The sequence below is a fragment of the Hippoglossus hippoglossus genome, chromosome 6 (assembly GCF_009819705.1).
Source record: "Hippoglossus hippoglossus isolate fHipHip1 chromosome 6, fHipHip1.pri, whole genome shotgun sequence".
Taxonomy (NCBI): domain Eukaryota; kingdom Metazoa; phylum Chordata; class Actinopteri; order Pleuronectiformes; family Pleuronectidae; genus Hippoglossus; species Hippoglossus hippoglossus.
In genome coordinates, this window is record NC_047156.1 from 12387110 (window position 1) to 12401870 (window position 14761).

The 14761-nt window shown below is 44.7% G+C and overlaps 1 protein-coding gene across 1 annotated transcript in view; it reads left to right on the top strand.

Annotated features, from left to right (window-relative positions):
• Positions 1–14761, top strand: part of igf1ra (insulin-like growth factor 1a receptor) — an 80292-nt gene that overhangs the window by 50753 nt on the left and 14778 nt on the right. The window contains exons 3-10 of the mRNA XM_034589215.1: positions 8410–8710; positions 9692–9828; positions 10441–10585; positions 11403–11611; positions 11732–11858; positions 12665–12900; positions 13004–13171; positions 13616–13823. Coding sequence (XP_034445106.1) covers positions 8410–8710; positions 9692–9828; positions 10441–10585; positions 11403–11611; positions 11732–11858; positions 12665–12900; positions 13004–13171; positions 13616–13823 — 1531 coding nt within the window. The remainder of the gene's footprint in view (positions 1–8409; positions 8711–9691; positions 9829–10440; positions 10586–11402; positions 11612–11731; positions 11859–12664; positions 12901–13003; positions 13172–13615; positions 13824–14761) is intronic.

Below are 14761 nucleotides of genomic sequence, written 5' to 3' on the forward strand. Positions count from 1 at the left end.
CGGAGTAAAAATGTTACATAAAGTGATGCATGTGGTTGCTTGCAACATTTCACAGGTCAATTAAAAAAAAACAACATGCTTAAAATTGAGGTGCTGTGGCGTTGGATGTGTAGAATCAACATTAGTGCATATGGCTGTAGTTCTCTCTGGGCTGCTGCCGGCCTACAGACAGGTGGGTACACATCCAGGTGTTAGTCTGAGCCTGCAAACATGCAGCACCTGAGCAAATGAAGGACGAACTTGTTCATTTTATGTGAACACTTTGTCCAGTGTTGCAAAGTGAAGCCAGCGTTTCATGGATATCATTTACACTTTATACAAACATAAGTCTTTAGTGGGTTTTTTTCCCCATGTCTTTCTCCTCTATATCACCAGAGAGATTATTGTATGGATTATTATATATTGTATAGAGTCTGAAGAGATGTGAGGACTTGCTGCTCTCGCTAACCCCAACCAGTCACCCAGCGTGCAAAAACAGTCAGGCGGCACAGCACAGCGCTGCCAGGAAACACACTGTATTTAATGAAGCAGATCTGGGAAGTCAGGTATTTTTAGAAGCCACGTTTAGTGAGAGGAAAAATCTCAGAATCTGTTAACAGAAAAAAAAAAGGAAAACATCGCCTACATTGCCTGAGTACTCCCGAAGTTGCTTTTTTCCCCACACTGACTCCTGCCTCAAACATCTCACTGAGCTTGTCACTGTCGGTGCCTGGAAATGACATGATAATTTCTGCGAGTGTCATTAGCGAGTTTAACCAAAGGGCTGAACACAAACAAAAGCATTTAAAAGCTGGCAGTATTTCTGAATTGCCCCTGCTGAATAGATTGACTGTCACACTCATTATTTTCTGTTTTTCCTCAAATGACTAGATCAGTGGCAGAAATGCAGCAGGGGGACGCACTTACTCGCCCCTCATTGGTTAACAGAAGTCACAGAGCACGACCTTGTTCTTGATTTAGATGTGTGTGAAATGATACTCTAACGTGAATTCTTCTGATAGCGTAGTGGGCCTGTTTTTTTTTTACATGAGTCCTCGGAGTAAGCTGGAGAGTTGTCTGATTTAATGAGGAAGACAGTGGCTTCAGACTGTCTTCATGCTGCAAACACAGTGCGACTCGGGGGGGGGGGGTCTGTCGAGGGATGTATGAGGGCTCTGGGACTTCTGGCTAACTAGACGTCGGGCATGGAGGTAACAGTTGATATTGGTTTATGTTTCATAATAAGGGCTCTAATTCGGGCTTATGATGGCAATTACAAGTAGAATAGCACTCAGTTGAGCACTAACGTCCGCCAAGGCCCAACAGTCTCCTTAAATTGAATCAAGCTGCACCAAATTGCCCAGACTCATAGATATCAGTCCTCTTAAGTATATCTGAATGTTGAAAAATGCCCTATTTGCAATGTTAAAGAAAGTGGGGAATCAATCCTGGATCTGCCCTTTGATTGAATCAGCTCTAAAAGTGAACAGGTTCTTCCTTGTCCCACGCCCCACCTCAAGAAAATCCATTCAGTAGTGTGACAGTCAGACAGCGATGAGAAGTACTCATAAAGAAAAAGGTAGCAGAGCATTCAGGGACATTGTGTTCAGCATTATATTGGTAAAATGCCAGTTAAAGTAGGTCTTACTGGCTTTTTCCACTGTTTTAACATGTCTTTAATAGCTTTCAGAGCATCCTCTTCCTCCTCTGTGATTAAAAACACTAAGTGTTCTCACATGTGACTGTGCTGCATACCTGTGTCCTCTTAGAGTCCAATAAACAACAACAACATCAGCAGCAGCAGCTGCAGAGAGGGACGAGGCCCGAGGGTAGAAGGAAGGGGTGTGCGTGTGTATCTGTGTGTTGTTGTGACTGAACGCGAGTGAGGGGAAATGCCACGCATGCCTGAACACACAGACCAGCACATAGTTGTGTGAAAAACACATTGCTGGTCTTTAGTGGGCACGGGAGTGGAAGAGACCCAGAAACACTGGGACAGGGAGGAGTGGGCTCACACTCACCTTTGTGCACAGGACTGAAGAGAGATTTAGCCAAGCTCTCCTGAGCCAGCTGTCTGTGTGAGAAAATCACATCATGACGCTGTGCTGTGTTTCCCCCCTCTCTCTAAAAAAACCCTCTGATCAGCAGAACGCTCGATCTTGCCGAACATGCGCAGACAGACACTCTCTCTCTCTCCCTGAAAAGGTGAAAAACACCACTCCAGATTAGATCAGTCCGTGTTGAGACTCTATCACTGTAGCTGTAAGACAGCACTGGAATCCCTGATGTGGTTTGCCTGTGGCGGTGAGTGGAGGAAGCATCCTCTCTCTGGCTGTCTGGGCTGATGTGGTTTAAACAAGTGTCTAGAGCGATCCACTGGGGGCTCCCAGGGAGGATCGGGTTGCCGGATGAGGATGTGGCCTGGTGCAGCTCAGGGAACTGGAGGGAGGGGGGGCAGCGATCCAGGCTGCGGCGGCCCATGACAGCCCTGCTGTCTCCTACTGTACTCCTGTTCAGCTACCTTACTGTTTGCTACTGCTCTCAGCTCCAGTAACCTGAGCTCACCGGCACCGACTCTGCACACAGTAGAAAGGCTTTGCATCCCCACAGTGCACTGGATTATTGTAGTGTGCAGCAGAGTGAATATGTTGGTAAATGGAGCTGATGTAGAGATAAATTTAATCATGTCCTAATGGAGCTATGGCCCCGTTTATACAGTGGAGCACAGAAAGTCGGTGTGATTGACACTGCAATAAACTCCTTCAAAATCACTTCAGTGTTATGCTCTTATTTTCCTGAGCAAAATTTATAAAATACAGTATGTACAGGATATATTTATTTTATAAAGGTTATATATTGTTACACAAGTTTAAAAATATCAGTTTTACTTCCTGACAAATACCTTGATTTGAAATTCATCTGTGCTCCAGTACAAACCAGTCATGTTTTCTTATTTTGCTGATGTCCCAGTTCAGGGTCGGCACTATTTACAGGAAGAACGTTACTAAGGCTCGTTGTTGTGCAAACTGCGTGTGTCCAGTTTTTTTTTCCTTAACTCACGGTTTCCTCGGAATCTGTGGAAAAGCTGCGCTTAATCACTATGGTTACAACCCCCCCCCCCACCCCACCCCCCAGCGCCTGCTCAAGAGAGGACTTGTTTACCATCTCCGCTCCAGACTCAATAACATGTCAGTCATCGGAGTTAGAACCGCCCCTGCCCGCCTGCCATTGGTCCGGCAGATGGCTCAGAGTTTAACCCCCCCCACTCTTCCTCCCCGACACCCTCCTCCCCGTCGCCCCCCCCCCCCCCCCCTCCCCCCAGCCCCGCTGTGAATAATGAATGATTTCCCAACTGTCTGTCACGCTTCCTATACTAACGCCGATGACACAGGGAAAAAAAAACACCATGCTTTGATATGTAATGAAGAATGACAAATTTCATCCTTCATGAGACAAGTTGTTTTTTTCTACATTTCTCTACGGTGGAGAGCTTTGATGGATCATCGGAAAATGATATCAGTTTGACCAAATTTTCCTCTGGCAGTAAATGAGTCACCAGCCTCCGTATGTAAACAGCATAGTAGTCTCCTTACGCAGCACGCCCTCCTGCAAACTGAGCATGACTTGCATTCAGATGGGATGGCTCGCCGCGCTGCACTCCTCTTCCTCTTAAACCACCTCCAGTTTTATTCAATAAAGATCAGTTGTTTGAGAAACCCAGGAGTGAGAACCCATTGTCTTGTCTTACACACACACACACACACACACACACACACACACACACACACACACACACACACACACACACACACACACTCCAAGTAGACAGTGTAGAAATCCATCCCTGTTGTTATCAGGCAAAAGATACTTTTTGGGGTCGATGCAGACTGTGTTGAAAGGGAAGGGGTGAGGCGAAAGTAGAGGGGGATAGGAGTCGCATGACCCTGACTCCCGCTTTTCATGCTGCGCTTTTCCTGATGGAGGAATAATCTTAATAATCATGTTTTGTATTTTTTGGTCGAAAACTGGAATCTAACACATCAACGTCCTATTTTTTCTTATCTCACATTCTCTCCCTTGATCATGTTTGCAGCTCAAATAGCTTATTCCTCTCAGGTTTCCTCAGCAATTCCTCAAGTTGTTGTTGCGTAGTTGCAGCAGAACGGGGGATTAGCATTCTCCCCCCCCCCCTTGAATCCTCTGCTGTCCGGGACATTCTGCGGATTCTTCACATAGTCCAGCGACTGGAGGATACCTTAGAACACACAAAAAAAAAACAACAGTGAACAGCACTTGTCTGTCTCTCGGGCCTATTAGTGATGCATCCTCCTCCTCCTCCTTCCCTCAGCTGCTTTATTTAACGGCAGACGTAGGGATGCGCCGGCTGCTCGGAGGCAGACTCCTCAGTGCTGATTCTTGTCTTGTTTACTATTGATGACACGGACACGGACTTCGATGCTGCTCATGTCGCAGTGCTCTGGTGAACAGCAGGGTTATAGGCTGTAACAACTGAAGTAGTGTATGAGACGTACAACATCATAAACCTCCCCATCCTTCCCTGTTTGCACTTTAAATTACTTGATCCTGCAGACAAGGGCTACATCTATACTACCAGGCTTTCCTTTTAAAATGGCGTTTTTCAAACTAAACAATCTCCCCACACAAGTGGACACACAAGGGCACAGTCATACAAACAAATCGAACATCGCAGGTGAAAGTTCACTAAAGTAGAACTCCAGGCCAAGCAACGCTGCGATTTGCCTCGCTTCAGGAAGTGAATGTTTTATTTGCCTCCTTGCTCGCAAAGATTGAAGGTGAATGGGAGGTGAAGGTTCTCCACAGCTACATTTGCATATATGTGACCACTCGCGTGTTCTGGTGTAAACAGGAAACATTTGGTTGAATTGTCACAGATTGTTAGTAAAATAGCTCGTCTTCTTTGCATGTAAGCAGTTATTAAATCGGCAGGAATTAGCTGTTAGCAAAGACAACAGGGTCAGCAACACTTGTAACTTTTTATCTGTGTTTCCGTCTACTGAGGAAGTTGAGGCTAGTGCAAGTTGTTTTCATTTCCGTAAGGGGGTCACGTGATAGGATCCTGACGAATCAGCAAAGGCTACTCGAAAAGATCCAATCAGCAAGTGTCTATATCATCGTTACCAACTAAGACGGAGCCAGCAGCATTTCCAAACATTAGCCGTAGCAAAGTTGCTGCATTTCCAAAGAAAATGTAGCTGTGTTAATGTATCTAAAGTTTTTCTCTCCACAGACTGCAGTCCAGTTGCTCATTAATTGCTTTATATAATCTGGTATGCACTTTAATAGGGTCAAATACCAACCGGCTGATGCTTCTCATTTATTCCTGCTCGTATCAAATGCCCACTCGGGGGACGACAGGAACGATGACGACTTATCTTAAGAGGAGCCCCTTGTTAGGTAGTCCCTTTGCTTTGAAGTAGTGGAAACCCACAATGCCCTGCATAGCGATGTGTGGAGAGCTGCGGCGTGGAAATAGGGTTGCATTCGGAGCATCTATAAATAGAGGATTGTATCCTTGATACCGCGGGTTGTTTGGTCACACACAGAAACCCGGTTGACTTATATGGATTCGAGGCAGCAATGCGTCCTCCCTCCAGCTTTCTTCTGGCAGAAGGTATGCATGTTTGGAATTTCTCTTCATTGAGGAATCTGTTAAAATGATGCAGAGGGGAAAGGGACCTCCTCCAATGAGGCTCATTAGAGTTTGCCTTGGCTGCCCCCTTTTGGTAGGATTCCAAGAAAATGAAGCCTGGCTGATGTTTCACTAATTTAACTGCTTTTAACACACTAATGTCTGCATCATATTTACCATCAAATCACAGCTGTTATGTGGAAGTGTGTGTGTGTGTGTGTGTTGGCATTTGATGTTGTAGCTTTAAAAAAGAGCTTGTTTTGGACCAGATCCAGAAAAGATGCAGTAATGCAAGAGTGGGAGAACGTATACGATGTGTGAAGCTATACATAACACACTAAAGGCCTTGTGGCTAAACTTTATTACTTGTGCTGTAGGGAAAGTGTAGAAAGTGCAGTCACTTCCAGATCCATCTTATCAGGAGACGTTTATCTAAAATTCCTGAGGTGCTGCAGTGTATAGAAGAAAAGGATTGTATAGGGTGTAACTGAATGAGATCTGTTTATTTTTTTGACGATAGAGCTAAAGACGTTTTTTTTTCTTTTGTCATAAATAATCTTGAAGGGGTTTCACCTCTTCTGCACAGTTGGATTTGACTGAATGTGAGAAAGAATGACAAGTATTTGAGAAACTGTCAGGAGTGAGAATGATCATTCCCCCCTCCTTCCCATGTGAAGCGAAACGGGAGTTGTTGTGTTTATCAGGGGGGGCTCTGCAGCATTTCTTTAGTGCACTGTCACTTTCTTAACCTACACAAATGTTTTTGCAAAGCGTCATGAAATATTCATCGAGAGATTAGCTCAGGCGTCAGTTTGGACCACTGATGCGCTGACACCCGCATTTCATTCAAAAGTGAATAAACAAGCAGAGCTCCCCTTCTCCTCTTCCTCTTCGACACACAAATATGCACATGCCAGTATGTGTGCACGTGTCACACATGCACTCATTGTTCATCATTTACACTCTTATGTGCACAATGAAGATGGCTAAAATAAAGACGTCTCAGATTTGACAATTATAAGGAAAGTGTTGAAATGTGTGTTTGATTGCACTTTTGTCTGGGTTTGTATGATTGCGTGTGTGTGCACGCATGTGTGCACATTTCCTTCCAGCTCTGGCTTTGCACCAGGAGGCAGTTGCTAAGGAACCAGGCGAGATGTGCCTCTTATTTCAGTTCAGTTCAGTTTTTCTGCCCCTGTGGGGAAATTTGTCTTGCAGCAATAACAAAGGCCCTAACAATAAACAGTTATCACTGAAAGCCCCCAATATACAAACAATACAAGTGTGTGTGTGTGTGTGTGTGTGTGTGTGTGTGTGTGTGTGTGTGTGTGTGTGTGTGTGTGTGTGTGTGTGTGTGTGTGTGTGTGTGGTGGGGGTTGGGGTTTGCCACATGCAGAGTTTCTAATATTCAGAGATTTTAAAACGAATGACTTTTGTCACACGTTTTCCTCCAAAGAAACCTTAACTCTTGACTTACTCTTTCCCAGACCAGCTCTTTATGTATTCTAGACAGAGACTCCTCAAACAGTCATTAGCAGAAAACAGCTTGTTATACACACATACACACACTCTCTCACACACACACACACACACACACACACACACACACACACACACACACACACACACACCGCTGGCTGATTATAGTTTTGCACCTTTCTTATCCTAAAACCTGACATTTAAGGATTTGAAAATGTCACATATTGTATTAGTGTCTACACGTTCATTCTGTCTCCTGTCAGATCTTCCTGTTCATGCACCACTTTATTAGGTACATATGTAACGTTCAATGCAATCCACTGCAACGGCTCAGGGCAATTCCCCTTTTACACAGATAATAATGTTCAACTTTTAGTATTGTATTAAATTAGCTATATGTTTATTCTTGAGGTCGTAGTCTACAGTCGTGTGGAACTGGAATGGATTATATTTAGAGACGTTTCAAATGCTTTGGTCACCATATTTACACAAAGGGAGGATGACTATTAGAAACACATTTCAGTATAATTCAGTCCAGGACAACACAATCACTAGCTATGACCTCAATAATAAACAGAAACTGAATTAAACTGATTTCTGAAAGAAAAACTGAACATTACAAGAACATGTGGCACAGATGTTGTACTGGATTTCTCCCTCACTGCACTTTAACCTATTTTCTATCTGGCAGATAATATCATTAATACATCCTGGTTTTCATCAGTTACCTAAATCTGAAGCTATTGTACATTTATACTGACTTTGAAATCACAATCGGTGCAAATATAGCTGATCATTTTGTGTCTTTTTGAGCTTTATCCTCCTGTTTTCTGTCGTCCTGGCAGATCCCTTTATGTAACATTGTGAGATAGGGCGTTATCAACATTGTCTCTGTTTTCCCAGAGAATAATTCATGGATCTTGATGAAAACAAATCAAGCACATTTAGGGAACTGATATCTATGAGTGTGTGAAATTTGGTGCAGCTTGATTGAATTAATGTGGACTGTTGGGCCTTAGTGGAGATTTGCATTGTCTTTTTCTTTCTGGCCTGTTAGTAAGCAGATAATATCATTAATACATCCTGATTTTCATTATTGACCCTGTTCTGAAGCTATTATAGATTTACACAGATATTTAAATCAAAATCTGTTAATTTCTCCATCTTTTAATTTTTATCATTTTCTATTTTGTCATAATTGTGTCCAGCAGTGCAGACTGTTATTTTTTGCACCCGCCAAAACTGACCTCTTCCTCCATCTTTCTCTGCCTCCTCCTCAGTTTGCCCAGAACACTGCAAGCACGCCTGCACCGACAAGGGGGAGTGTTGCCACAGCCAGTGCCTGGGCAGCTGCACCGAACCCAACAACGACATGGCCTGTTCCGCCTGCCTCCACTACTTCCACGAGGACCGCTGCGTGCCAGACTGCCCCCTGGGCACTTACAAGTTCGAGGGCTGGCGCTGCATCACCATGGACCTGTGCTCTCAAGTGCACCTGCCCGGCGACTCTCACTTTGTCATCCACGGGGGAGAATGTATGCCCGACTGCCCCTCCGGCTTCACACGCAACGAGACTAATCGGTAAAGACGTGCCCTTCACTTCTACTTTAGGTGTGATTTGGAAATGCTGTGCCGGGTGACAGCGAATTTACCGTATATTAGGAGGAGCTCTTGAATAAATGTGTTAGATATTTTACCTTATGTCTCGTAAAAAATTCTCAAGGCTTAAGTTTTCTTTATTCTTCTGTTTTTAAATGTATTGGCGATCATCACCTGATCTTTCTCATAATGCGAGAAAACAGGTATTTTTACATTTACTTAGTATTTTTCATTTCCTGGCAAGTTGTTCTGTAAATAGACATGCCACTTCTCTTTCGTATTCACACACACACACACACACACACACACACACACACACACACACACACACACACACACACACACACACACACTACAGCAGCTTATGTGTGCACCGTGCACTTGTGCATAATGAATACTTTTGTATAAAGTGTCCTTGAGGTGAACTTCTCCTGAACCAGCCCCTCACTCACAGGTTCCTTTCTTAGAGTCGGCGTGTGAAGATCAAGAGCCTGTTGCACTATTAATGATTCACATCTGGACTTCCCAGAAACACTGAGCTTGTAGATTTGACAGATTAACAGTCAAAGGTTTTAGGACAAGACTCGTAACTGTCAAACAATTCCTTCACTGGACATTTCCTTTGTTTAACGCTTCCCTCCCTGTTTTGTCTCGTCAATTCCCCAAACTTTCCACGCCAACTCTCTGCTGCCGTATATTTGTTTGGCCACACCGCTGCTGTTTAGTCTCTGAGGTCAATACGGTGAATCACTCTCTCACGAAAGAGAGAGGGAGAGGGTTCAGATGAGGGCCCATAAAAAGATTATACTCTCCGTGTGAGGGGTGACCCTGTATCGCGCAGTGAATTTATTTGTCTGAATCCCTTGGAATGCTCGGGAGCTCGGGGAGTGAACAGATGATTTCAGCGTGAGATAGTAAGGTTGTTTTTTCTCAGTCTTTCTTCTCCTTCTTCCCCGTACACAGAATGTTTTGCAGCGCCTGCAACGGACTGTGCGACAAGGTCTGCATACCCCACATCATCGACTCTGTGGATGCTGCCCAGTCGCTGAAGGACTGCACCGTCATCGAGGGCAATCTGGACATCAACATTCGCCGTGGAAGTGAGTGCATCTGAGCAGAAGCCTGCCGGAAGGTTTTTTTTTAAGTGTGAATTAGCTTCGTAGACCACACTACGCTGCAGCACAATTTTAGTGGACTAAACAGACTAAGCTGATTAAACACACTAATGGTTCTCTGCTTTGAAACATTCGCCAACAGAGTATTTAACTCGTCTACAACCTGCCGTACAGTCTCCTGTAATGATTCTTTACTGACTACAGTTTACTATCTGTGCTGCACCGTGTTGCTGCCCTGCACATATGATGATCACTAAGGCAGTTAAAGCACGAGGGCCGGGCGCTCTGAGCTGCAGGGACACACAGGAGGGTCACAAACCCAACAGTCCATCTGCTTCTTGCACTTTAACCCAATTGTCACATTATACTATAATGTGGTTTATTTATTGCTAAGTTGACAGGATGGTTCATGAGCTAATCTCCACATTTGATAAAGATAATACAATTCAGTGCTCGGTGGGATATTTGCATTAAGAGCCAGAACAGTAGCAGTAGAGGTCCCTGTGTGTTTTTAAACAAGGCTTTCACGGGCTTTTATTTCCTATGCTATGTGTGTGTGTTTGTGTTTGTGTGTTTATGTTTATCTCCTGTCCCCAGATAACATAGCGTCTGAGCTGGAGAGCTTCATGGGATTGATCCAGACAGTGACGGGCTTTGTGAAGATTCGACACTCCCACGCGCTTGGCTCGCTGTCCTTTCTCAAGAGCCTGCGTTTCATCAATGGGCAGGAGCTCATCGACAAGTATGGCCTGTCTGTCTGCGACTGCTCGTCTGTGACCATGTGTGTGTGTGTGTGTATGTGTGTGTGTGCGGTGACTCAGGGAATTAGAGGACGTGAGCAAAACCTCAGCCGAGCAGGGAGGCTGTCACCAACATATCATTGAAGTTGCATAAATGTCAGAGGGACTTATTGTTGTCGAGTGTCTGCCCTCGATGGTGGATGCGCACGTTCACACAATATGATAAATGGAATTAGAATCTCTTGTAGAATCGCGTGACATGGATAGATCATAGATAACATGATAACATTATATTAGACGCGTTCGATTATATTTAAAAGTGATTCAGACAGGTCAGATAAGTGAGCGTGGCTACTATTCTGAACAGCGGGTCTCATGTTCACCGGCCCCTGTATTTACTGTGGTATCAGCACCAGTCTGATCTACGAGGGAAAGTTTTTTTGGTACTGGCCAAAGGGGTCACGGGAAAGTCTGTTGCCCTGTCTCTCCCAGGATAAAGTTTCAGTCAGGAATGCTGTCGAGGATGGCAGACATTCCCTTCGCTCTGCTGCATTACATGGCCGGTTAGAGCTCAGAGTGTTAGCACCATGCTGTTTCTCTTTCACGTCCTCCTCTGTGCAAACCCAGGCTCACAACCCTGAGCTCAGTGATGGCCACCTGCGATAGTGCCTGATGCTGCCACCAGGTGGCAAAACAAATCCTGTAAAATCACATTTTAGTCAAGCTCAGCTTCCACGTTTCAGTGACAATAACAAATACTTTCTTGATCTGTATGAGATGGTTGAAACCTCACTCTTTATTTCTATCTTCCATTTTCAGCATGTATTCCTTCTCCACCATCGACAACCAGCACTTGCAGTACCTGTGGGACTGGACTCAGCACAACCTGACTATTCGAGCCGGACGCCTCTTCTTCCGCCTGAACCCCAAACTCTGCATGTCTGAGATCCACACCATGTGGGAGAAGACGGGGATCACCGTGAAGCCAGAGGAGGGGGATTTCCGCAACAACGGCGAAAGAGCCAGCTGTGAGTATTTTCACATGATCCTTTACAGTGGGTTCCGTGGGCTCCTCTTCTCATTCTCTGAGTGTATGACTGTATACACGATACGTGCGTCTCACTGAGGGTCCTGCTCTGTCACGACAGGTGAAAGTCACACCCTCACGTTCAAGTCTAACGAATCAACGAGTCACATGATCAAGCTGATGTGGGAGCGCTACCAGCCGTCAGACCCCGGAGACCTCATCAGCTTCATCGTCTACTACAAGGAGTCGTGAGTATCCACCAGACAAACAACCCCTTATCCCCTGTAACACATATTATACAATTAACTCCACACTGAGGAAGAGTGGATATGGATTTTTTACATACAAAAACCTACTCTAATTTAGAGATATTACTTTAAATTTAAAACATAATGTTTTAGACAGTATTCAACTCAAGATTTATGGAGAAAAAACACTTTAGATTGTTGCAGCTTTCTGATTTAGGATTATTTACACAAGTCATTCCTGCTGTATCTGTGTGTACTTCATCTTACTGTCAGTTATTTTCATATTTTCAAAAGACTTGGTGGAGGTACTTTGATTAAATATAGCTGTAGAGAGAAGATTTTTTTCATTCGCAAAAAAAACCCAACCAAATATCTGCTTATTGTTTGAGTTATAGTTTTCTTCTTGAATTCGAACACAGCAAAGCAAAGTTCTGCCTCAGATGTTGGTAATTAAATAAAAACTCTATGTTTTATAGCCCCGAGTCTTCCCCCTATTGTTTCTCACTATTTCAGGCTTGTACTGTCAATAAGAGCGAAATGTCCCAAAAAAATATCAGTTAAAAACAACTGCATGATATTCTTTGGAAAATGGTCAGTGGTAATTTAAAACATGCATAAATAACGGGCAAAAATATGCAAAACAATTGGCAAGAGTTGTCGAGATGAATCATATCTTCAAACATAACCTAGAATAAAACAGTTTTGATGAGTTTGATATGGCTTTTTTTGTAAATGTTGAAGATTTCATGTTTCAAGTCAATTTCTTTTTTTCTAAATGTGCAGCCATGTCCTGTGTCTCCAACCAGGCCGTTCCAGAACATCACCGAGTTCGACGGACAGGACGGCTGCGGCTCAAACAGCTGGCACATGGTGGACGTGGATCTTCCTCAGGATGAAAACAGCGAACCCAACGTCAGTCTTCAGCACCTGAAGCCCTGGACCCAGTACGCCGTCTTCGTGAAGGCCATCACCCTGCAGGTGGTGGGCAAACACATCACTGGGGCAAAGAGTGACATCATCTACGTCCGCACACGCCCAGCACGTAAGTGTCACCATCAGTCTGCTGACACCATAACTATACAGTACATTGTTATAAGTGATGCAACATATAAATATAACATACCATGACTCTGTCCCTGTTGCAGCTCCTTCTGTGCCTAAAGACGCCCGCGCGTTCGCCAACTCCTCAACCAAGCTGGTGGTGAAGTGGTCGCCGCCCATGTTTCCCAACGGCAACCTGACCTACTACCTGGTCCGCTGGCAGCAGCAGTCTGAGGACAGGGAGCTATACCAACACAACTACTGCTCCAAAGGTCGGCATCACTCTACAAAAGCATCTTATTTTTAACTGTTTTCCCACTGATCAGGCTTTCCTCGTTGTTTAAAGGAATAGTTCAAGACTTTTGAGGAAAATGGTTGTTTCCTCTCTTGATGAGAGTTAGTTGAGAAGATGAACACTGCTCTTTCCGTATGTAAAATATGAATTCATATATTTCCCAAATTGTTAAATTAGTCTTTAAACATTAAAACATAATCTGTGCAAGAAGTGTTGTTATTTTAGATTTTAGATTTTGTTTATACTCACCCACCAAACTGACACACACCCCCCACCCCCACCCTCTACCACACACACCCATGCACAACTGTAAACGTCTTCTTGTCTTTCGTGTCTTTAAGTGTAATGTCAGTTGTCTTCAATTATGTTTGTTTTAATAATGCAGGATCACTAAACTCTTTTTGTTTATTCCTTACAACAGAGCTGAAGATCCCGATCCGGATCTCAGCGACAGGGCTCACAGACATGGACGACAACACCAAGCCCACCAAGTCCGACTTGGCGGGGGGAGAGAAGGGCCCGTGCTGCGCTTGCCAGAAAACGCCCGAGGAGAAGGACCGGGAGAAGGACGACCGCGTCTTTCTGAAGATTTTCGAGAACTTCCTCCACAATGCCATCTTTCTGCCGAGGTACAGTAAGCCACGTATGGCGCTGTAATATCAGTCATCTCCTGTTTACAGCTCCTGCTCTGTACCTCCTTTTCACGCTTGCGAGGAAAAGGCAGTCAAAGAGCCGCCGCAGCTTGTTTTGCCTTAATGGGGCAAAATGAAGAATGAGGTGGCGGCCCCGGGTGTAAGGGCTCCTCTGTTGAAGCTGACAGGATCCAAACACGGGGGCATTGACAGACCGGACGGGGGCTTGGCCGGCCTGCTGGGCTCAGCCTTTTTTGTCAGGCAGCATGGATGAGGAGACACACTGAGTAGGATCCAAAGCCTTCTTAGCGCTCTTGTGGCTTTCTGTTGCCATGGCAACGGTGGCACGGGGGGGATGTTGGGGACCTAGCAGGCAGCAATTTAGGCAACACAAACAAACCCAGGAGAGAGATATGATTAAGGAGTCTGAAGGGCCTAGTTTTGGCTGCACGCTTGTCGCTGCTTAGGCTTTTGTTCGCCACAATGGGGACTGACTGTTGTGTTGTGTTATCATTGAACTTGCTCGTGGCTACAGACATTTAACTGTTTCAAAGACTCCAGCTCTCTTTCCTCTCCCTCACGCCTGTGTTCACACGTTAAGCCTCTGTGAACCGGTGCCGTAGCACATGCTGGTGAAATATGGAGACCTTTGATATACTTATTGCTTTGCACTCAGCAGGTATCTTATAGATCCACATCTTGTAAAGGATTCCATCAAAGGTCATCCATTTAACGGTGTTACGCTGCCCTTTTCTTCTTAACAATGCTCTGGTGGAATTGGATCGATATATCTGCGGAGGAAGAATAATAAAACACAGCTTTCTATTGTAATTGAATTCATATCTTCCTCCCTCCTCCCTATCTGGCTGTGTGGATTTGCTATAGTATAGCTGTCGAGGAAACAGACGGGTGGCAGGTCCCAGGCCTGCAGCGAG